This window comes from Antrostomus carolinensis, unplaced genomic scaffold (genome assembly GCF_000700745.2).
Source record: "Antrostomus carolinensis isolate BGI_N321 unplaced genomic scaffold, ASM70074v2 scaffold19075, whole genome shotgun sequence".
NCBI lineage: Eukaryota > Metazoa > Chordata > Aves > Caprimulgiformes > Caprimulgidae > Antrostomus > Antrostomus carolinensis.
In genome coordinates, this window is record NW_010318647.1 from 384 (window position 1) to 25,247 (window position 24,864).

The following is a 24,864-nucleotide window of genomic DNA, read 5'->3' on the forward strand; positions in this document are numbered from 1 at the left end:
CTCTGAGCAAGGGTCAGCGCAGGAACAAGGGGTTCAGCTCGCTCATGTGGTTCAGAGATGTCACGGTGAACTTGTGAGGTCAAAATGGTTTGTTTTCTCTCTTTTTTTATAAAAGAAAAAAGGTGGTTGAAGTGACCCCGAGTTGTGCAAGATGCACAGTCAGGGAGCCCTGGTTTGATGGGATAGGACAAGGGACAACGGGCACAAACTAGAACACGGGAGGTTCTGCTTAAACACGGGGAAAAACTTCTTCACTGTGAGGGTGCCAGAGCTCTGGGACAGGCTGCCCAGAGAGGGTGTGGAGTCTCCATCTCTGGAGATGTTCAAACCCACCTGGATGTGATCCTGTGCAACCTGCTCGAGATGAACCTGCTCTGGCAGGGGGGTTGGACTGGATGATCTCCAGAGGTCCCTTCCAACCCCACCATTCTGTGATGCTGTGTCCAAAAGGACCCTGAACCTCTCTGCATGCCCATAGTGTCTCTGCTCTGGCCATGCCCGCTGCTTTGCTTCCCCACTCACCTGCCTGGACAGGTCAGGCTCTCCCTGCTCAGATACACCGAGTCTGTGGTCAGGGCAGCCAGCCAAAGTCAAAGCTGTGCTGGTTGATTGTCCTTCTTGTTTCAGGTGAAAGCTATAGAGAGCCACAGGTGCTGGTTGACTTAAGGAAATTAATCTTTAATTTCAAAAAGTGTTTAGGCTTTTTTTTTTTTCAGAAGGATGCAAAACATTTGCACAGTCCCATTGCCTGTTTGTGCCTGTGGACGAGGTTTAGAGCTAATAAAACTAAAGCTACATTTACTTTTATTCCTTGCTTTGCAAAATGGGTTGTGATGAGTGTTTGGGTAGTGATGGGTGTGAGTACTTAATTATCATAAGCTGATCTGAGCACAGAGATCTTCCTCAGGAGGACTGGGGTGAGGAAGGGAGCGTGGGAGAGGAGCCGTGTCAGCGCAGGGAGGTGTGGAAATGGTGACACTGGGATTGTTGGGAACCCCTTGAACACACAGAGCAGCAGGGGCTTGAGTGATCCTGACAAGTGACACAAGGCATTGCCTCACCTGTTTCTAAAGACCTGCTGTCTTCTTTGAGAGGAAGGATGCTCTGGGTTTCTAGACCCTGGTCGTTGCTGGAATGCACTGTTGTGAAAGGCTGAGAGGTGCCCTTAGGGCAGCGGGAGGCAATTGGCATCTTCTGGGGGCAGTTCAGGGATGAAAGTACAAAACAAAACAGCTTTTGTTCCAGGTCCCTTACTATAATGGTTGGCCTGGTTCAGACATGGTTTCAGCCAGTACTTTGTCTCAGGAGCTTCTTCCCTGAGCTTTGTCTTGTTGCAAATTAAAATGTCTTGAACTCCCAGAGTGTCATCGAGGAGTTTTATCATCTAGAAGAAACAGGAGCTGTGAACATTTTGCTGAGACTCCCCAGCAGCCCTGGCCCGTTGTCTCTAGGCTTTGGCAGATGCTTTGTGTCTGTGGGAGGTGGTGTTTGTCTGCCCAGATATCATACACTGAGGCAGTGTTATTTTTTTTTTCCCTTTAATATTAATATGTCTGAGGGAGTTTTGCAAGAGCCATGGCCTTTCACATACTTACAGGTTTTCGGTGTTAAACTTGTTTCATTTCTTGGCTTGGTGCTGCTGCTTTTATGATTCACTAATCTTCTGTTTGGTTGAGTATCTCTAACTTGTTGAATAATCATGAGGACCTTTGTCCCAGATTTCCGGAGCCAACACTGGGAGGGGGAAGGGGGGGAATTTTTTTTTTTTTTAAAGAAAGCTTTTTGCTGAATCTGCCATGACTCTAGAGAAAGTCCTTGTTACTGGTTCTACTTTTCAGAGGAGACTTAAAACATTCAGTTCCCTCTCATTTGAAGGGAGACTTCCTTTTCTCACACAGCCCAACAACAGAAGGTTGTTATTAGCCACTCTGCAGTGTTGAACCAGCTCCCATCTAACAGAAATCCCTTTCTGTCTTTTACTTGTTGAAATGCTGTAGCTCAGGGGATAAGAAAAGCTTTACTTTGGCTCTAGGAGCCATCTGTGTCATTCTTCTACCTTCAAAAGTCCCATTAAAAAAAAAAAAGAATTCAGAAGTAATAAAAGTTCATATGTGGTAGTAAAAGAAATAAAACCAGGGGTAATTAAGGGACAAGGCTCACTTTTTCTGCCAGTCATTAGTGGTTCTGGGGCTGTAATGAATAACTGGGAATAGAATTGAGCAGTGGGGTTAATAAGAGCATGAGTGGACTAGAAATATGATATAACGAGAAGGCGTTAGATGATACAGCAGTCAAAACATCTTAGTCCCTGCGGGAGTAATTCTTAACATGCTGAAACACAGAGACACAGAATTTTATATACACACACTCATCCTCTGCTTCTCAAGGTGTGTTGCATTGCTGACTGGTTTGAAATGTTTCAGGTAAGCTCCATGAGGGCTCAATTCAGTTTAAATGGGTTTAAGCTGAAAGAGGGCAGGTTTAGATTAGATATTAGGAAGAAATTCTTCACTGTGAGGCACTGGAACAGGTTGCCCAGAGAAGCTGTGGCTGCTCCTCCAGTGTTCAAGACTGGGTTGGATGAGGCTTTGAGCAACCTGGTCTAGTGGAAGGTGTCCCTGCTGCTGGCAGGGGGGTTGGAACTGGATGAGCTTTGAGGTCCCTCCCAACCCAAACCATTCTATGATTCTATGAAATCATTTTGGTGCAGGTGATGTACTCCAGCGCTGGATGTTTTCTGCCTCTTGTGCCCTTAATGAGCTCCAGGGACTGTTTGGCTTTTGCAGAGGAAGGATGTGCATGGTGTGAACTACCGAGTGTCCTGCACCACCAAACAGGATGAGTGTTATTAAACAATGATATCGATAAAATGGAAACAATGCTCGTTTAGAGGTGCCATGGACAATTAATGGTACGGTGATGATGTTCCCATCGTGCTGGCTTTACTTTTAGATTAAAACTCAGCTCATGTTCCTCAGTGTCTGACAGCAGTGCCCTGTTCCCTTTCTCTCCAGCTGTCTCAAAAATGTAATGTATGGGCAATGGTGAAGTTCTGCACTGGAATTATAACATATCTCTCACTTTCCTTCCTGTCCTGTGCAAGTTTTACCTCGGTAAACAAGTAAAACAACTACAAGGGGTGAAATTGAGCAGAATGTATATTTCGTAGATCCAACTTCTGTTTACATTTAGATAATAAACTTTCATGTAACTTCTAAGTATTTGGAATATACAAACATATGAAAGGGTGTTTAATAACACTCATAGCTCTCAGGTAAACAGAGAATATTTATACGGGTATAAACAAGACCAGATTCTGAATTGAAGGTCATAAGTACTCAGTTGTGACACTGCAAGATTTTTTTTTTGGAAGAACCTGCCTCTACTTGCAAAGTGAGAAGCAAATGGTAGGGGAGAGTACAGTGTACTGGACTAGCTTCAAAAAGGTGTTGGTTTTTAAAGGAAAATAGTAGCATGTGGGACTATCCCACTTCAATTTTCAATTACGTGTGTTATTCTTAGCAAGAGAAGAAGTTTTTCTAAAAAAAGATAAAGGATATATTTAGATCTATTTAGATTATATTTGGATTATTACTTAGATTATATTTGGATATATTGTAGCTGTAAAAATTCATTTTTCTACAGAAAAATTCATTTTTCTATAGACTTTTCATTTTATAATAGGGATATAACTGAGTAAGGCTCTCTAAGATTTTAGTACTTGTTGTGGTTCATCTTCATTTAGGTTTCTCATAACAGCATTAGGGAAATGTAAGAGCTTCTGCAGTGGAACAGCTCTCTCTGATCTGAGAAACATGCTTTTCCCAAGTGAGATCCTAAATTACAGTGTTGATGGCCTTGCAACTGCCTCTGTGACTTCCCAGACATATTTGGTGGCTGTGTGTATTTGTTTGTTGTGATGCTGTGATTCAAGAACTTCTGATGTTTGGAAGAGCTCCCCTATAATTAGACTTGAAATTTCCATGCTGTGATGCCTTAAAAATATCTGGCCAATTTTATGCTTCAACAGGACAGGCACCTTTTTCCTAGCAGCTAGAATTTTGTTATTCCCTGTTTTTTCATCTCTTCCAAGGTGATATAATGGCAAGATAAGGGATGTGCATCGCTGTCTGGATGAGAGCCACTCCAGGACTTAGGAATTAATGAAGTGCCAGCTCTTGTTCCAAGGCAAGTGGTGTTCTGCAAGTGCAGTGGGTGCAGAGCCTGCACACAGGAAATTAGTCTTCACCCCTTTTCTGAAGTGCCTAGAAAACTTAGAGGAATGGTATTTTTTAATTTTATGTTATGGCAGTTATCTTTAGCTGGACTTGTGACATCCTATCTGCCTGAACTTGCCTTGCAATTTTAGTTTGATTCCGTTATTTTATGCTTTGAATGTTGTTTTGCAGTTTAAAGAATTCAGATGTTTCACTTTGGAATCGGAATTTCTGGTGTGACTGCAGTTTGTGTGATAATTGTAGGGCAGTTTTCTTTTTTGGATAGTGGTGTTGTATTAATGTTCAGTTTAATATTGGGAAGGTGTAAGACAGAACACAGGAAAATCCAGTCTGACACACTTTGACACGTGCTGCTCAGTGTAATTCTCACTACACCTGTGATAACACTCCTGTTCAGGTTGTATTGTGATAAAAGGCTGGAAGCTAAAAAATCGTGGTTGGGGAGGGAGGAGATCTGAGGGAGCAGTTTAGGGGGTTTTTTTATTCTTCTTGGGTTTGTAACTCAGCTTTCCTTACAGCAAGGGCTTTGGAGATGTGGTTCCAAGCTGACTTGCCATGTAAGAGATGAAGCAGAACTTGGAAGGTGCTCTCCTAAAGAGATGCTTCAGTGATGCCTGTAAATACCCAGGACTGTGTCATACTCTGGCCCCAAACCTGTGCTCGAGAAGCAACTGCTTCAGTCCCTCTCCCTCCTGGTGTCCCCCAGCACTTTCCCCCAATCTGTCCACCCTTTCTGGCCATCTCCATTGCCTGTCCTCTTTTCCCCATCTCCTCTTCCCACCTGTCCTCACCAGTGGCTGGTGTCAGCCAGGAATCCGTTATGGAGGTGAATATCTCACCACTCATCTGGCCTCCGGTGCATTAAGTAATTATTGCAGCTGGGTGTGAGGCTGCTGACGAAGACATCACCCCAATCTGATTAATTGTTTGAGAAGTAGCTACAGCCCAAGTATCTGCAAACTGAGTAAGGAGATAAGTTTAAACTGCAACAGAGGATGTCCTCTTCTAAAGTCATGAGAACATGGAGTGAGAATGCTCTGTGCCCCGACTGTTGGGTACCAGTGTTCAGGAACTCAATGTTTTGCAACCTCAGCAGCTGCTGTTTGAAACAAAGCTGAAATGTTTTTCTTCTGGTTGGAGCCCCAGTACCTTGCTGAGGTTAACTTTATCTCATTCACTGGGGCAAAGGCCATTACAGCTGGCAGGCTAACTCAAAGGATACTAAGAAGTGAAAATAGCACATGATTTTAGAGCACTAGGTCACCGTATACTGTGTCCAACCAGCAGTGCCAGCAGCACGATTCAATCAGTAACTGCCCTGGGACGCTCGCTCTTTGCGATGCTGGGCTTCTAACAGCGATGCTTCGGTGACTTCTTCTTGGACAGCATAAAGCTGAGGGAAGGGAATGGCTGCAGAATGGTTCTGGAAGACTGATGATGCCCTCATCACTGACAACCTTGTTGGTGAGTCATTAAAAAGTTGAAGATGTCACCATTCATTTACTGGGGCAAAGGGGTAACAGATCTCGCAATCCCTTTGTTGTGGTTGTTGAGCATCTGTGGAGTTTGTCCTTCTTACCAGTCATTGCTAAGTGGCTAAAAAAAAAATAAATATATTCCAACCAAAGCAAATTAGAAGAGGCAGAACTGATTCAGAGAATGTGGCTTTGTGTCTCTGCACCAAATTAAATGAGTTAAACCAAAAGAAAGAAAAAAAAAAAATGTACTTGCAATGAGTATTTGGTTACTTGGACAATGAAGCATTTGTCTTCTGTGCTTACTCAGGATAAAAAAACAAGCTCTAAATATATTTATAGAATCATTGAAGATGTAACAGCTAGAACAAAAAAAATCAGGAAAAAATAATTCAGTATTGTCACAAGTTTTCTTTCTTTTTTTTTAATAATAAGACAAACTTTGGTTGTCACATGAAATAACTGGTATTGCACAACCAAAGTAGCTTTCCCTTGGAAACTTGATCCTGAAGTTCTCTTTGGTGCCTGGTTCAAGTGATCTTCAGCGTTACATCTCCTAAAGTTGCTTTTCATAGAGCAGGCAGAAAAACAAGCTGGTAATCGTTGCCACATTTTAAGGACCAGTATGTTTCCACCTGCCAATGCAATAAGTTTTTGGCAGAGCATTGCCAAATATTTTAATACCATGAAATATTCCAAACAACGTCTCTACCTGCGTGGTCTGAAGAAAATATTTGTTCCTGGGCACAACGTGTCAGTGTCTGGAGAGCCAAGTCTTGCACAACCTCGTGCCAAAGTGCAGGGTGGAAGAGAGATGAAAGGAGACAGGGTGATCAGCTGGAAAATAATGTCTTATTTATTAATGAGAGACTGTAAATCACTGAGCTACGTTTGGCTAATTGGATTTTAGTTCTGTTATTGAAGGTGTCTGCCTCCAGTAGCTGATACAAAGGTGATTCTCTGTGAGAAAGCGAGTTGTTACTGATGCAGGATTTGTAGTTGTTTTCCTGACAAGTGTCATCATATGACAAGCACTGAAACCTTTGGCCCATATAAATTTGATAACGATCAGTTGCTGCATATTTCCAAGGTGCCAGATATGTTTTGATGAAGCTTCCTAGATGGATTAACCTCCTTAAGTCATCACAGGATTACTCGAGCTTTCTTTAATCTGTAGTGAAGTACAGCTTGTGTTGAATAACTACAGATTTCATTCTCAGTGTTAATTTCACCTTTTAATCCCAATGATATTGATAACTCTAGTAAGTTAAATCCCTTACATGGGTGGTATAAATTTGTTGGCACGTTAGAAAGGAGCGATTCTGAAATCAGCTCCTGTGATGACACGTAATTGATGGTGTTGGTAGGGTTTGGGGAGCAAGTGCAAGAATAATGTTGAGGTCTATGAAGTCTGCTATAAGGAGAGGTTCTTCAGAAACAAAACCACAATTGAATTTATCAAAGGACAGATTAAGAAATTACTTGAATACAGTTAGAAATTGGGAAAAGGTGCGTTTTGTTGGCTCCTATGACCTTAAAAAAGAATAATGATGAGGTGAATTCATAAGATGATCCAAGGGTTGGCCGCTAAAGTTACACAAATGCCAGTGAGAGTGCAGCAGTGTGAATGAGCATCGTTCACCTCTAGAAAAACTTCCAGTTCCAGTTCAAAACTGGATGCTCTTCCATGAAACAAAGGGTGGTTCAGTTGAGTTTTGCCGCAGGGATCTCGGAGTGGAAGGCGATGGCCGGTGTTGCTCATCAGCACATGGTTTTTAGTGATCCCCCAGCCTTAAAAGCCATGTTAGGGTGTAGTTATAGCGTGAACTGTTGACAGACTGAGGGTTGGAAGATTCCTGGAGTCAAAGGCTCAACACTGAGGAGATGGGGCTGGCAGACAGAGCAGGATGCTGGCGGTCCCACGTGTGGGACCATGGACCAGGCGGATGGGGAACTGGGACACGCAGCAGCTGCAGGGACAGATCTTCTGTGCTGATCCAATACAAATTTAAAAAAAAAACCAACCTAAGGGGAAAATACACGTTAATTAATTATTTGTAATTGACAGGGGCAAGGGGGATTAATTATTGGGGTCAGGGTGAATATTTTCTTTTCATTTCAACCTTTTAATAAAGATTAAAACCTAAAAGTTTCCATCCCTAAACCATCAGAAGGGGCCCTGTGGGAGCTGTTTGAATAACAAAGCTCAGGAGGGTTTGGGCTCACATCAGAAACTTTGGTTGCCTCCAAATTTCTCTCCTGTGGGGCTGCAGCACCTCCTGCCCTCTTCCCAGCAAGCTGCTGGGTCACTGGGAGGACTGGGAGAGCTCTGGGAACTCCTCAGCCCCAGCATAGCAGTGAGGTGGGGGACGCGGTGTCCCTGCTGGGTTTTGTCCTTTCTTCTAATGTTTACATACCTTTTTCCTCCAGATAACCAAAATAAAATTAAGCCTCTTTCAATAACTGCTCTTGGTACAGATACAAAACCAACACGAGTGCTATTTCAAAAACATCAGGCTGAAGTGGGCAGGAGATTGGAAGCTGCAGTCTTCATTTCAGAAATACCTTGTTTGCTTCCTCTTTTTTTTGTTTTCATTTTGGAAATCTTGTTTTGCTTGGTGTGAATTTCAATTTGTCTTCCAAAGATTATAACTATAAAAACGATTCTGTGGTTCTACTGGAGACAAACTTTTCAGCAGGGGCTGTAGCGATGGGACAAGGGGAAATGGTTTTAAACTAAAAAAAGGGGAGATTCAGACTGGATGTGAGGAAGGAATTTTTTACAAGGAGGGTGGTGAAACCCAGGTTACCCAGAGAGGTGGTAGAAGCCCCATCCCTGGAAGCATCCAAGGTCAGGTTGGACAGGGCTCTGAGCAACCTGATCTGGGTGAAGATGTCCCTGTCACTGCAGGGGGGTTGGACTAGATGACCTTGAAAGGTCCCTTCACCCCAAACCAGTCTGTGATTCTATGGTTGATGTTATTTAGGTTCCCAGTGAACAGTCTGCAGTCTCTCAAAACCACACTAAAGTGTAATAAAGGAGAAGATATTTTTTTCTATAGTCTTGTTTGAATAGTTCAATTTCTCTTAAATTAAAAATGTGAATTTTTAATGCCAAACTTTTACCATCTGCAGGGAAATTAAAGTTTGGGGTCTATTCCCACTCCTCCCAAAATCCCCCAAAGTGGCTGCAGCATTTGAAAGGGACCTGAACCAAGTGTGTTATGAAATTGTCAGTTCCTGTCTCTCACATACATACACATGTGTAGGGGAAATACCACGGCCATCGACTCTGCAGAAAGCCCCACGGGTCACACCTGAAGCTGCTGTTGGGGTCTCAAAGGGGATCGCTGCTGAGGTGGCTCAGGGTGGGTGGCCTTTGCCCTCTGCTGCCCACCATCCCTTCCCCATGTTTTCATGGAGCTGTATCTGTGTCCTGGCTCAGTTACTCATTTCTCTTGCAGAGGTTTTCTGTCCAAAGGGTACATTTTCATCCAGGCTCAGCCAAGGTGTTGAGAAGGAGGGAGGATAAGTCCTCTTTATTAGAAGAATTTCATGTTTTCTCTCCCCACAGTGGAATCTCGTGTGTGACAACGACTGGAAGGGACCCCTGAGCACCTCCCTGTTCTTTGTGGGCGTCCTGCTCGGATCTTTCGTATCAGGACAGCTCTCAGACAAGTAAAGTATATACACCAGAGCTGCTGGCTCTTTGTGTGGTGCTGTTTTGGAAGCAGTTCTTGTCTGTGAAGTTTGTTAGAAGTGTCTTTCTGCAGCTACTAACATGTCTGTCTTCTGTGACTGTCTAATCTGAATGTACAGGGAGTGTAGAGAATAAACATCCTGAGGTAAAACAGAATGCTACAAAGATTGTTAGGGAGTGTTACCTTTATCTGTTTATTTTTTTCAGCAAAATAATTTCTGGAGCAAACTGTGTTTATGCCAGAAAACAGGTGTAGGAGATAAGTTTCATCTGAAAAAAAAAAAACCAAACAGATGAATGACATGCTTTTCTAATTACTTTGGACTATGTTCAGAGTTTTCCCTGAGGGTGGTTTTCCTTTTTTGGGGAGTCACATTTAAAATTCTCTTTTTCTGAACACCCATAATTTCTCATCCTTGTCATCAAATACAGCGTCTTAAGTCCAGTGACCTGTGTTTGCAGAAGCTGCAAAGCACAAATGCTGTTCAGCTGTAGTTCAGAGAAGCAAGGCTTTCTTTTTGGGGGGATTTTTTCTTTCTGTATTTCTTTCTGTATTTCCAGTCCCAGAGTCCACTGGCTTTCTTGTTTATCAATACAAACATGAAAAAAAATGGAAGACACCATTAAGTTTTGTGATGTTGACAGGTTGTTGGTTTTTTGGGGTTTGTTGTTTTGGTTTTTTTCTTTCAAACCCCAGTTTTTCTGATTATCTCCCTGAGATTTGCTGCTGTCTTCCCAATTTCCAGAGAGTAATACATGCTCCTCTAATTGACTGATTTACTTCTGGAGTTTCTATTTCTTTGAAATGCAACCCCTGTGCCACAAATCTCATAACATTGTTCAGGGCCCTTGTGTGGTTTCCTGCTCATTGGGTTGGACCAATCTTGAGCTTGGAGACAATGATCCTTGCAATCAACCAGCTCCCCTGGACCTCTCACCAGAGCCACGTACTGTGGGGATGTTTCCAGGCAGATCCCTGCTCAGGCTGGTGTTTGCTCTCCCTGTGATCCTGCCTCCTTCCTCCCCTCATGACCACATGCATCACCATGCCCTTGGAATATTATTTTCTCTTGGCTAGTGGATTTTTTAAATGTATTTGGAATAGTTGTGCCTGTGTCACGTTTCCTGAACCTCTGCTTTTTGCAGATGTTTTGTATCTCCCTAAGCATTAACACGAGTAATCTCATTTTCCTCTTTCTGAAGATTTCATTCATGCTGTTGTATAATAATTCCTTTTCTTTTCTTTTTAATCTCTCCATGGAAGGTTTGGCAGGAAGAATGTGCTGTTTGCAACTCTGGCAATGCAGACTGGCTTCAGCTTCGTACAAGTCTTCTCTACCAGCTGGGAGATGTTTTCAGTGTTCTTTGTGCTGGTCGGCATGGGACAGATCTCCAACTACGTGGCAGCATTTGTTCTCGGTATGCCAGTCCTGCTGGGCACACTGTGCCTTCCTTGGTCTTGTGCTTTTCCTGCTCCTTTCAGTACTGGCTTAGGGTTGATTTGTTTTGCCAAGCAACACTGTTTAAGAGTGTGTCCTCACCACACATGGATAACTCATACACTTCTTGGAAGTTTCCAGTTGATAAGTGCAATCTGAATTAAATCTGTGATTTACTATCCTAAAAAGGCAAAAAAACCATAAATTGATTATTCAAAACTAAATCTCTCTTCCGGTTGGAAAGATAAGATATGTAAGACGTGATTTTTCAGGGATATGTGTTGTCCATTTTGGGGCCTAAATGCCTATTTGATGTAAAAACTTGTAAAAGAAAAAAAAAAACCCAAACAAGTAAGTGTTACAAAGTCTCCTTGAAACAGCCTATAGTAAAAAATAATGGCATAATGATTCCTGCTTGGGATGTTTTCAATTTAACTAAGACCTTATTTGATCAGATGGGAATGTGAATTACCTTATGAATCTGAGATTTTTTTTAAAAATTGGTATTATTTACAGTGGCCTCACTGTCCAGAGTACCAAATATTGGCAAGAAATGCATTTTGGGCTAAAGAAGAGCAGTGTATCTGTGAAAAATGTTTAGCTAATCTCACTGTAGATGTTCTGCTGCAACTTCTGTAATCTCCTTTGATTTCTGTGGAATTGAGGAAGATTGTCTCTCTTAAAACATCTCTGGATTTGCTGGTCCCAGAGCATTTCAGGGGAAGCACTGACCCCTGTTAGCGCATTCATTCCACTACCAGTAGCCTGGCTTTTGTTAATGACCCTCCACGTGTGCACACCAAAAGGCTGCAAGATTTTTGGCTAATAGCAAAATAGTCCTTTAGATGGTGATACAGGTGAGGAATCCAATTTATCCATCTCTGAATTACCCTTTTAGGAAGCTGGTCTCTTGCCACAAGCTGGAAAGGACCCTATAGAGATCAAGCTGAGGTTAAGTGTTGTGAGTGTTTTATAGTCTGTCAAGTGATTTTAGCTCCTCAAGTAAAATGTGAGATTCTAAGAACGTAGAATTACTGAAGTTTTAGCTACTTTGAGCTACAGAAATACTGTCTGGCCCAGTTCTCTTCCTTTTCTATTTACCTGGGTTGATGCAGGATCACTGCATGAAGATCAGTGGTGCCTCTAGAACTGGATGGCAGAGCGTGCTCTGTACTGTAACTACCCAGCGTACTCTTGTTTCAAAGCCAATCATTAGAGGTATTTTTTCCTAAGTTACCTGCTTGCTCTGAAGTTAAAAATACTAATCTTCACTCCATTGTTTTGAACAGGCACAGAAATCCTTGGCAAATCAATTCGGGTGTTGTTCTGCACGCTGGGTGTTTGCATCTTCTATGCTCTTGGCTACATGTTGCTGCCCCTGTTTGCTTACTTCATCCGGGACTGGCGGATGCTGCTGCTGGCGCTTACCTTACCTGGGCTGCTCTGCATCCCTCTCTGGTGGTGAGTATAACTCATTTAAAACACTTCAGAAGGTCCTGTCTACAGATTTTTTTTTTAAGATCCAAACTCCAAGCCTACCAGCCTGTACTTAATGAAATTGAGGAATGGGTAGATGAAGAATGGACTTGTGTCCTTTACTCTTGAGGGTGGTGAGACACTGGAACAGGTTGTCCAGAGAAGCTGTGGCTGCTCCTCCCTGGAAGTGTTGAAGGCCAGGTTGGATGAGGCTTTGAGCAACCTGGTCTAGTGGAAGGTGTCCCTGCTGCTGGCAGGGGGGTTGGGACTGGATGAGCTTTGAGGTCCCTTCCAACCCAAACCATTCTATGATTCTATGACATTGTGTCCTTTACTCTTCCCCTTCATTTAGCTGCAAGTCCATAGCTTTGTGAGTGATCTGACTCATGCCTGAAAAGCCTATCCTTCATGTTCTGTATCTTCTATAAAATTAAGTGATGTACATGCAAAGAAAAAAAAAAAAAGTCGATAAAACTCACCCTTCTGCACCAGCTGAAATCCATGAGCTTTTAGGAGTAGGTCTGAACTAAGGGCAGAAGGAGAAGCCAGTTGTTCTGGGAAGCTGGGTGATGTTAGGGTGGCATAGATATGACAAGCTCCAAAGCAGTATTTGCACATCTGTGAGGCTTGTGTGTTTGCTTCCATAGTTAATGAAACACTACTCTGAGGTGGCATGTAAGGTTCAAATAGTCCACGTGGTGGTGGTGTTTCTTCACTTACTCTAGCAGTGAATTCTACTTCCTGACTTGCCTTTTTGTGACAGTATTTGCAGTTACTAATTGTGTGTGTGTTATTCTCTAAGGATATGCCTCTTCCTGTACGGCGTGCTGCTTGTGTGTTCACATCTCTGAATTTCTTTAATTAATTTTATTTTTCCCCATACTTTGAAGGTTTTGCTTGCTCTCTTTTCTGAGGCATTGCTTATTTCTTTAGTACTTCTAAAATCCACGATCACTTTTTAGTCTGTTCTTGCTCAGTGTGCTAGTCTGCTGTTGTAAATCTGACTTCTGTTCTCATTGCTTTAACAACTGCAAAGGTATGGCAAGTTCTGAGCTCTTCATGCCTGGAACAATTAGTGTATTGGTGCCTGCAGCAGTGCTTTCTGGGGAAATGCAGGCTCCTTATCCTGAACTTTTTTTTTTGCAGGGTCATTCCAGAATCTCCACGGTGGCTGATCTCCCAGGGAAGATTTCAAGAGGCAGAAGACATCATCCGAAAGGCTGCAAAAATTAATGGCATTACAGCCCCAGATGTAATATTTGACCCTAGTGAGGTAATACCCATTCTTCAGTCCAGTTGTTTGCTGGACCTATTAATGACCATGTAAAGTGATTAATTTCCAGACCTATGACTTGATTTATGCCTGCAGTGTGTTACATACTTCTCCAATGAATAAAAGGTCATCCTCTTCCTAAAAAGCAGAATACCCTTTCCCACTTCATTCAGATTTGCAAAGCCATTGCTGTCCCATTCCCATGGGAATGCCACCATGCATTCTAATGCAAACATCTTTTTGATCCAGTTTACAGCCACCTTTTTGCTTTTAAACTCTAGTTTTTAGCAGAAGGTAATGAATTTGGCATATTTGTTGCTTTGTGATCTAAATACTTAGCACTGAAGAGATTTTATGCTTGCACAGTCTAATATACCTCTGTGAAAGTCTAACACAGACTGATCTTGGTCAGTGGCAGTGGAAAGAATGTCATTCTAGTTCAATTCTGTATTCAACTCCATTTTCTGCTCCATGTTAAGGAGAGAAAAACTAGAGCTCCTCTTGGGTGGAGTGGCTAGCAGTATCTTTTCTTCTCCATCCATTTCTTCCAACACGTTCTTGTTTCTTCTAGGTTTCCCCCATTTATCTGAGTTGTTGGTGACCTGAAGATGTAGAAGCAGTTCCACACTCATTCAAACATGACCTCCAAAAGTCAGACAGACAGGTTGTTTGTATAATCCAGGAGATTGGGCATCTCTAGGCAGATCTGTAGAGTCTGTCTGGGCAGTTGACTGTGTTCTGGTTGACAGTTGACATTGTCTCATGTTTTATGTGAAAACCCCTTGTATGCTCACTTGCTCTACAAGACCTCTGTACCAGGCTGGGGAGGTGCTTAGCCATTAAACTGCAGCGTGTTTGCTATGGGGATTGGAACAGCTTCACTTGGGTTGAAGTTAGCTCAGGTGCAAACCAACCTGTTTGTCCAGACTTATTTGTAGATAGTAGGACAGACATCCTGGTCTTGCTGGAACTGAGTGAGAATGCCAGGAATCCTCAGACCTTCTTATGATATCTTTTTCCCTAGATTTTCTTTAGAACATGCTTTTTTTTCCCTTTTTTTTTTAAATTTTTCTCCCTTCCTTCTTATGCTGCAGTCATGAAAACTCACCCATTGCCAGCACTACAGCAGGAGAACGGAAAATAAGCTCTGGCTTCAACATCTGCTTAAGGTCACTGTTCCTAGAACCCTTCATCTCCCATTCTTAGAAAGAAATCTCAATCTGTTTGCCATCTCAGAATGGGGCTGGATTATGGAGCCACAGAAGGTGGGGACAAGAGTAGGGATGTTACCCCAGAGAGCACAGGACAAGGGGAAATGCTGACTTGTGCAGCAGCGTGGGCTGGAATACCACAGTTCTTATTTACAGATAAATCATTGCATGTCAGCTTTCAGAAGCACAGGCCAACATTCTGACACTGAAGTGAAAATGAGCTTGATGAACAGGTACTGTTTCAATCCATAACTCCTGTCCATCTTTTTACTTTTTAAGGTAAAAGTAATGCTGTGAACAAAAAAAAATCTGTGCAAAACTTCTTCATGAGTGATCTGTTTGTGCTGTTCTTTCCTCTGCTTTCTGAAGAGCTGTAAAGCAGAAGGCTCCCAGCCTCTCCAGTTTTTAAGAAGCATGTTTATGGTGCAGGGAGGTTCTCAGAAATCCGGCTGGCCCTTAGCCCTCCTGCAGTTGGAATGTGAGTTCTGGATGGAGAAGCAACCAGATCTGGTGTTTGGAGTATTCCTCGAACCCGTGGAGCTGGAGAGCAGAACCTGCAGTATTCTATGCTTCTATTTAGGCTCCAGAGATTTCAAAACCAGTTAGGATCCAGCAGGTGACTAGTCACAACCGAGCTGCAGAGCACAAATAGGGTCTCGTTGGTTGAATTATCCCATATGAGGCATATAAAAATGTTTGAGTGATGGGTTTAATCATCATTTTACCCTCCCTGCCCTTCTTGTAGCTTCTTGTTCTAGCCTGTCCTGCTAGGGATTATGTTATCTGCTTGGGCAGCTCCTGAAAGGCAGGGTCCTTTTTTTTTCTCCTCAGCTGTGACTCTGAATGTTAGTGTTCCTGGTTTTCTTTTGTGGTTTATTTGGTTTTTCTCCTTTTTTTTTTTTTTTTCTGTTTTTTTTTTTTTTTGTTTCCTGTTTGCTGGTTTCTTGGCAACGAATAGTGGCAAAACTGGAGAGTACTTAGGAAAAACCATGTGATTTATGAGAAAGGGCTGCGAGCTGTTAAGCTGACTGCAGTTGGTGTGGTGGGGAGCTTGGCTTCAGGCGGAGTGAAAAGCTATCAAATGTAAAGAGCTGTTTGCCTCGCATAGCAAATGAAGATTTATGAAAGCAAATGCACTGAAGCTTGGGTGTGCATCAGCATCAGACCACTATTTTATCCTCTAGGTCTTCAGAACAAAATACCACTCAGAAAGAATTTTCACTGACTGCAAGGGTTACATAAACTTTGTCTTTCCTTTAGCTGAGACACAGTTTACAGGACATTGAGAAGATAATGTGTATTTTGAGTCAAGGGACAAGAGTTAGAGGCCCTAAAGCAGTGTTCAGCAGCTAGCTTGCCAAAAGAAACATCACTAACTGAATATGGAGGAGAGATTGATGAGGAATTAAGTTAAACTAATGGTTGTTTTTGTCTCTTTATCAAGTGTTGTGTCCTTGCAATACATCCAACTACTTCTGCTGGACCAGGCTGATGTTTTAGGGAAAGCAGGATTGTAAGTTGAATGAATACAGAGCAGAAGACAGTACATTAGACCGGGCAGAAAGAGGTCAGGGAAGTTTCAAGTAGTGAGTGACTGCGTTATTTTGAAGCTACATTCATAGTTTACTTTTATCTGATAATCATTTGCACAGACCAGGAAGGAGTGAACAGTGCCAACAAAAGGCATTCCGTCTTTAAACATGTTAAAAATTAATTTTACATTCTCAGGTCATGCTGACTTAAAAAATCAAGGGCAGGAGTAACCTTTGTATACAGTTTATTGTGCTTGTACATAATAGAGGTCTGTCAGGCAAGAGTGATTCTTCTAGTTGTGGAAAGAGAAGTCTTCACTGAAATATTGTGAGGTGTCTTGGCAGCTTACAATTCAAGAAGTGTCAACATTAAAAATATTTCAGTATCACCTTTTTTCTCTGATCATTTTGAGCTGCTAAGGTGGATGGTTGTTTTCTTCTTGGTTAGATTTCCTACTGTTGATAGACTCTCGGGTTCAGGTAGATATAAAATCTCCTAACAGAAAAAAGAATCTCTGTGGAAGACTGTAAGATCAAAATCTTGTTAATGTTCTTAGTATGAGACTGTTAAAAATACCATTAAGTTGATGAGTAAACAGCCTGGGATAAATCCTGACAACATACCATCTTTTGCAATAAAAAAATGTTACATGTCTAGAACACTGTGGTTCTTCAGCCATATAGCATTGCTTTATCGGAGTTGATAGTTTTAATCAGTGGAACTCATCCTTTTAAATCACCTTTTACATATTACCTTGAAAAATCTCTCCCTTGTTACTCCTTGGTAGGGGTCTAAATTGAAGTCCTAAATTAAAAAAAAACTCCAAAACTTAAGTTCTTTCCTTTTTTACAATCTTACCAAGCCTGAAGCTTGTTTGTGTGCTTCATGGATGAATATTTTGGCATTGTTTACATGGAAGTGGGTTTATTTTGAAAAGCTGGACAGTTTCATAAGGAAAGGAGAAGTGTCCTGTCTTTTTGCTGATATTCTTAGAAGAAGATCTCAAAACCAAGCTAGATAATGATGGGGACTCTCCAGCTCATTAGCCAGTTTGTCTCAGTTTAAATACATTACTGTTGGGTCCATCAGGAGGAGTCATTTACTAAATCTGCCCTGCTGCAGTTTAATCTTATTTCTTGCTTTGTCTGCAGTGGACAGAGAGAACAGTTTATCACTTTTTTTGCTGATTTTTGAAGACCATTCTTGGTCTTTTAAGACACCCTTGGTCTTCTGGCCCTTAGGCTAAATAAACCCCCTACATTTACAGATTATGTTTTTAAAATGTCTCATCATCCTTGTTGCTTTCTTCTTGTGCTGGTGCAGTTGATTTGCTTAATCCTCAAGGTGTCCTGCTCAAAACTGGATGTAAGAGCTCTGCCAGTGGTGACACATAAATCATTAGTTAATGCTGTTGCTTTATAATTCAAGCATAAAAGTATTTTTTAATAATAATAAAATACTAAATATAAAAATAAAATATAAAATAATAATAATAAGCATTTTTTTTGTGTAGCCTCAGGCAGAGAAAATCATTACTAATTTCAGCCTAAGTTTTAAGTTACTTTAAATTAGAGAGGAGCAACTGCTTTCACAGGTAATTGGCTCTTATGGTTTATATGTGTTTAGTTAACTGAGAGGCGTCTGTTTCACCTCTGCAGCATATCAAAATACTGGTGTATAAGTTGAGGGGGGGGGACTTATTTTCACAATAATTCTGCTTGCAGGAAGTTAACGTTCCCCTGGTGGGTTTGTTTGTTTCCAGCTGCAAGATTTGAATTCCCAGAAGCAACAGACGTACACCATTTTGGATCTAATGAGAACCCGAAATATCTTAACTATCACCATTATGTCAGTGATTCTCTGGTAAGCAAGTGTGGTTTGGGAGTATGGAAGCACAACAGCAGCAAAACAATTAAAAACTGCTCTTTGAACACTAAGGAATTCTGAAGAATGAGGGACAAAGCCAGCTCAAAAACCAACAACCTGCTGGCTGAAGCAACAAAGTTCTGGTTACGTAGGTTCTTCATTACAGTAACAGTCTAGAAACGCATCTGGATTGTTATTTCTTTCTGAAGCAGTCAGGCATATCCTGAAGTGAGCAAGAATCAGATCAGCTGGCCATGATGTGTGAGAATCCTGCCTGATATTGGGCCTTGGGGAATCCTCATCTGACTGCAACAAAGTCTTATAAGAGGAATGAGTCATGCCGTGTCCTCCAGTCAGATCTGAACTCAGCAATGCCTGATTTGTGGAGAGAATCTTCCCATTTCTTTTGTATTATCTCTTAAAGGGATAAAGCTGTCTTTGAAGTTCTAATCTGAGATTTCCCTAGACTTTCCTGCTGGCTACTCTGTCTACCTGCCATCTTCAGCTTGGTTTTGCACAAGCTGAGGCCATACTTTGTGCTCAATTGGATTAAACTATTGTCATTTTCTTTTACTGTAAATCTCCGTGAAGCTGTAATGGCTCAGAAGAGAGAAAACTGAGAGGGTGACTTACAGCCTGCCAGGGGCTGTAGAAGTGTGGTTTAATTAGTGCATATACCTAGGGTGTCCTAACCAAGAACGTCCCTCAAGTGCTTTGGAGCTAACTAAGTCTTACTGAATAATGTTTCTGTGCCTTGGTGAGGCAAAGCCTTGGAGTTCAGTCCACTGAGCTGCCAGTGCATACAAGCTGACGTGGCTTTTTGGGTCAAAGAATGACTTGGCTAATACTTAAGCCAGATTCCTTTGCCCATCAGCAAGCACAGTGCTACAAACACCCCGAGAAAGGAACTTGAGCAGAAAACAGGGAAAACTTCAAAAAAGGGAAGTAATGTTGGTTCTTTGTAGAAATGTCAATACAGTTCCCATGTACTGTTGTCTTGGCTCCAAGTCCAATTGCTGACTCTCGCCTTTAATTGGAAGTGAGACAGAGAATTGACACTGAATTGACACTGCTCTGCTTCCAGTCTGCATGGAGTGGATGAGTAGTGAGTTCCTAGGCACAGCAAATTTTGCGTGTGTGGTTCTAGAAATTGGATGCAAAACTTTTTGAACAGAGTCTGGTAGGACAAAGCATCTGAGAGAAATGGAGGGACAGGGCAGTGGTGGAGTCCCCTTCCCTGGAGGGACTGAAGAGTCGTGTAGACACAGTGCTGAGGGACATGGGTTAGTCATAGGGGACTGGTCAGTGTTGGGTTCATGATGGGACTTGATGGTCTTAAAGGGCTTTTCCAACCAAGGGGATTCTGGGATTCTGTGTCATGGCAGTATGTGATCCATTCCACATGCTGAAGGGCTTTTTACCACATGAGAAATTGTTTTATGATGGGCAGGAAGAGTCAAGCATGCACAACTGACTTGAACAGTCTTACCTTCTCTTACAGAAAAGTGTTCAGTTGATTTGGACAGTGTTTCCACTATTTCTACTACACCTGTCAGTTGCCTAATGTCCTTTTAATTAATTTCCCAAAATATAGAGTGTCCTGTGCTGACTCACAGCAATGTTTTCCAACCCATAGTATGCCAGTGGTGTATTCTGCATTATGAATTGAAAGATCTCATAGAAGAAGCTCTGTAAAAGGGAACGGTTGCAGATAGCAGTAGATCATCTTTACATATTGCTGAGTGTCTTGTTAATTTTGAGTAAGTACTGAGTTTTTAAACTAATCCCTTTGCTGGGTTTGCATCAGGGAGGAGGAGGTTTGGCCTCTCGTCAGCCTGGGATGTGTAAATACCCCTGAAGTTTTCCTAGAAAATGTGTAACTGTGTCAGGGTTTGCCAGTGTGATGAGCTGAGGCAAACTACCACTGAAAGTGAGTTTCACAAGCAGTTTGTTGTATATTTAAAAAAAAAAAAGAATCCTCTGAGCACAGGGCCGAGCATTTTGCACAGCATTGTGGAAAACATCACGTAACTACTTTGGAGAAGAATAGCTTTAGCTGGCAGGGCACCCACAACACTGGGGGGTTACCCTCAGCTCGATGACTTCATACCTTCCCAGGTACAATAGGCAACTTATTTTAAGCAACTGGACCGTGAAGGCTCTTCCCGTGAACTGAGGAGGAGGAAGAGCCAATCTTTGCTCAGTGAATCCACTTTGCGCTGTGCAGTGAGTTTGCTCTGGGTTCTAACACAGATGCTGAAGGAGATGAAGTGCCAAGTGCTCTGTGTCTCACAATTACACCTGGACACATCCTGACCCAGTGCCTGTTTTTTCCTCATTTGCCCCCTGTTACTTGTTGGTGAATCACAGACTGGTTTGGGTTGGAAGGGACCTTAAAACTCATCCAGTTCCAACCCCTCTGCCATCAGCAGGGACACCTTCCACTAGACCAGGTTGCTCAAAGCCTCATCCAACCTGGCCTTACCCTCTCTTCCCAGCATCTCCCAAATCACGACAGGATTTGTCTCCAAGGCCAGTTGTGTGTTTCCCTTGATCAGGTGGAAGCCAGCTCTCATCTGGCAGTGTCACAGTTGAGATGGCAGTGTTCCCAGTCACCAAGCTCTGTCCTGCTGCACTGACCAGCCCGGGCACTGAGCCATGCAGACATAACTTGGATGCTGCCCAGCCACCTTGGGGCATGGCAGAGAAAATCCTGGGTTGTTTGGGTCTGCCAGGATGCCATACTCCTCCTCTTTAACTTTGTACACAAAGCATGGAGGGTAATGACCCAGAAACTGTGTTCTCTACTCAGAGTTCCTTGGTTAGCATAATGAAACACTACTGTAGGTCTCAGCAGCAGTAGAGTTCAGTGGTCCAAACTTTCAGGCTAAGGCTGCAAGGACCAGTCACAGGAACTGCTGTGTCACTGTGTTGTGAACAGTCAGCACTTATCTCCCAGGGGTGACCTGAAATATGGGGACGTACCTAAGAAATAGTCAGCCTCTCTCCATCAGCAAGGCTGGCAGAGACAAATGAGGTGTCTAAAAGTGAGAAATACCCAGAGTTTCCTCACAAGGTCTGAATGAGAGTGGGATGGACAGTTGCAAAGTCATTAATGGCATCAGAATAAAAAAAATATGACCTCAATAGCTGCAGGACCATCCAGCATCTGAGACCGTGGGCTCGTAGGCCTGTGCCTCAGCAAGACTAGCAGCAGCTCTGGAGTTACCTAATTGTGTTAATGCTGAATAGTGTATTTTTAATTTTTTTCTAAATATATTTTATTCCTTGAGTTCAAGAGCAACTTGTAAGATCAAAAGCATCAGCACTGTGTAATTGTTACCTTGCTGTTTCTGAAGTCAGCACTTTAGCTGCTTCGGAGGTGAACCAACCTGGCAGATGCTGAATTTGCCTTTCATAGAGATTCCTGTGCTTAATCGAGATGTAAAAGAGGTTCACGGCAACCTCAGGAAGAAGAGCAATTTGTCTGATCCTGTTTTTCTGCTTCTGACAGGATGATAATATCTGTTGGTTATTTTGGACTTTCTCTTGACACACCTAACTTGCACGGAGACGTCTATGTGAACTGCTTCCTCTCGGCAGTGATTGAAGTTCCAGCCTACGTTATTTCCTGGCTGCTGCTGCGAAATCTCCCTCGACGGTATTCAATGGCTGCTGCGTTGTTCTTGGGAGGCTGTGTTCTTCTCTTCATTCAGCTGGTGCCTTCACGTATGGAATCGTTAGTTGATTTCAGATATTCATGATAAGTGAAGTACATTTACCATGCACTGGGCAGATGTGGAGGAAAAGTGTCCGGAGGGGACTAAATACCAGATCATAGAACACGAGGTTGGAAGGGACCCCAAGGATCATCTGGTCCAACTTTTAAATATTCATTTCCTATTTTGCCCCTCTTCCTTGGTTCTCAGCCCTGCTGCACAAGGAGCTCACACAACATCTCAATTCAAATATGTTTTTAAAGGTGGGTCGTTGGCTCTGCGATCTGTTGGGATTAGCGTTGTAATCCAGTTTTGCCTTTAATGTACATCCCTGGCAAGGTGCCCTGGGAAGGTCCAAGTGTAAAACCAGGGTTAGACCAACCAGAATTAGGTAAGTGGAGGTTACCAAGAGGCTGCAGAACTTGCTTCCCGAACAGCTGTCAATGACAGTCTCTTTATGGCTTGTTTAAACAGTTACAGGGGGTCACTGTGGAAGCATTTTTGATAAGCAAAGGTGTTTATAGTGGATTAGTGTTGATGGTTAATGTAATGTTTGGCAACTGGAAAGGAGGATGAAATAACATTATTGGATATCAAACCACATGTATCTTTAGGCCAGTTAGATTAAGAGTGTTTTGGGCTCGTACTGGTAATGATGTTGAATATGATTGAGGGGGTGTTGTTGCTTAGCACTTGTCTACATATCAAAAAATAAACCAAAGAGGATGCACAAGTGCCTTGCTTATTTTATACAGGTAGTGCATGTTTCATTCTCTTTTTCCAGTCCTTTGAGTCAATTGGACACTGATACCATCTGGTTTGATTTTCAAATCTTAACTATCCCAGTTAAAATCAGCCCAGCTTCTTATAATTAAATTATTGACTTGTAGCTAAGAATGTTAGTGAGGAACCAGAGCAGGAAGCCAAAAATAACTTGTTTCAATTATTTAACTTTGTTCATTGATTAAAAAGGGCTATATGGCATTGTTTGCAATAGCAGAGGTCTGGCCCCTGAAACCCAAGAGGATCTCTCCAGTTCTTGTTCTCTTCTCCTTATTTTTAACTTGGCAGGAAGCCCCATGCTCAAGGAAATAAAAATGTTGAATCCTAGTAATTTAAAAATAAATAAATAAATTAAAAATGTTGCCTGTGCTTGTAGACATGTACAGAGGAAAAAAAACCCACCAGATACTGCAGTGAATTAGACAGGAGTTACACAAGCACAGTGGAATTAAGAGATACCATGAACTGTCAGAGCTTCACTGAAATCCTTACTGCGTTTTGATTTCAGATATTCGTGCACTAACTATTCTGCTGGTGATGTTGGGGAAATTTGGGATCACATCTGCCTTTTCAATGGTTTATGTTTACACGGCTGAGCTCTACCCAACCGTAGTGAGAAACATGGGAGTTGGAGCAAGTTCCATGGCCTCTAGACTGGGCAGCATCCTCTCGCCTTACTTCGTTTACCTCGGTGAGTTAACTCGCCTGTGCCTGTGCTGGGGAGGTGCTGGAGGGGTGGAAGGCAACACTTTTTACCCAGATCAGCGTCCTGCCTCTGTGGGTCATCAGGATTTTCTGCCTGTTGTTTCCAGATCTGAGTGTCTTGTGAAACTGCAGCTAAAAATGGGGTTTGATGTCTCTCAGGAATGGTCATAACGCAGAGAAATGGCGTTTCGTGCCCTGTTGAGGAGAAGCTCTGAAGACTCGTAATCTTCCTGACTCAACAGGGACAGCTCTTAGAGCTATTGTTTCCCAACATCTTGACTTCCTAAAACCACATTTGTAACAACATGTGCTTGGAATGCCAGACTGTGGGGGAGGTTGGTTTGGTTTTTTACTGAAAGCCTAAATCTTGGGCGGGTGAAGCCCTGTTCTTAGGTACCAACACAGTCAGAGATGTAGAGCTGACACCAGCTTGTGTGTGTGTGTTCTGCTAGGTGCCTACGATCGGTTCCTGCCTTACATCCTGATGGGGAGCCTGACTGTGCTCTCAGGAATTCTGACTTTATTTCTGCCAGAAAGCTACGGCATGCCTCTTCCAGACACAATTGAGCAAATGCTGTTGGTGAAAGGGTAAGTGTTGCTTTCTGATCTTAACACGTCCCTTCTCTGCTCTGAGGAGAGGAGTGGACTTGCCCAGGTGGTGTCAGAGGGAGGGGCTGGTTTCAGGAGTTTAGTTAGTGTTCTGTTGAAGATGTCAGAGCTTGCCTGGAATCCTGGTCCCTCTTCCCAAGTGTGTATGTTCATGTGTCCATCACAAGGCTCTAAATTTATCATTTTACCTTGAGGACTGAATAAAAGTATGTATGAGGAATGAGTTTGTGTAAGTGTGTTGCTTTATCAAGGTGTAGAGACACTTATAATCTTATCTTTCTAGGTTCTGAAAGTCATACAGATGCTAGTGAAGGACTGAACTCTTCCAGTTTAGTTCAGCTGACCTAAAAAAGCATCGAGAGCATTTGGCCTTTTGCCCTGGCTCTGACTGAAGATGACACATAAGCATAGAGCTGGTGTGAGAAAGGGACCTGTCCAACAGAATTCTATGGGATATTAAAATTAGGAGGCTGTGATGTCAAATAGGGCTTGGGATATCAAAGGCTTTTTTTTCTCTGTTCTCTCATCTGTTTTTTAAGTTATTTTCTTTTTTCTTTCTTTGCTTCCTCCCCTACTCTCAGATTAGAATACAGACCTGCATCTAGTAGCACAAGGGATTCCAAGGAGGAAGAAGAAAATCCAGAGATTTTTAAAAGCACAGCTTTTTGATGGAACTCCTGTGTACTTCTTCATGGACTGAAAGTTAAATGGACTTTTCTTCTCATATTCGTTCTAGAAAGGGCTAGTGGCAACACTGTTTCCTCTAATTTTAACCTTATTTATTAATTTAAACACTGTGTTCTCTACATTCTCTTTTTTTATACAAACTTAAATACT

General features: G+C 42.4%; 1 protein-coding gene across 1 annotated transcript in view; it reads left to right on the top strand.

The window, feature by feature from the left end:
* The window catches only part of LOC104525746 (solute carrier family 22 member 5), a gene marked incomplete at its 5' end in the record, with an annotated part of 25,244 nt that extends 380 nt beyond the window's left edge, over positions 1-24,864 (top strand). The window contains 9 exons of the mRNA XM_010168981.1: positions 9,288-9,391; positions 10,678-10,832; positions 12,142-12,313; positions 13,475-13,601; positions 18,108-18,208; positions 21,726-21,940; positions 23,222-23,404; positions 23,871-24,006; positions 24,609-24,864. Coding sequence (XP_010167283.1) covers positions 9,288-9,391; positions 10,678-10,832; positions 12,142-12,313; positions 13,475-13,601; positions 18,108-18,208; positions 21,726-21,940; positions 23,222-23,404; positions 23,871-24,006; positions 24,609-24,696 — 1,281 coding nt within the window. The remainder of the gene's footprint in view (positions 1-9,287; positions 9,392-10,677; positions 10,833-12,141; positions 12,314-13,474; positions 13,602-18,107; positions 18,209-21,725; positions 21,941-23,221; positions 23,405-23,870; positions 24,007-24,608) is intronic.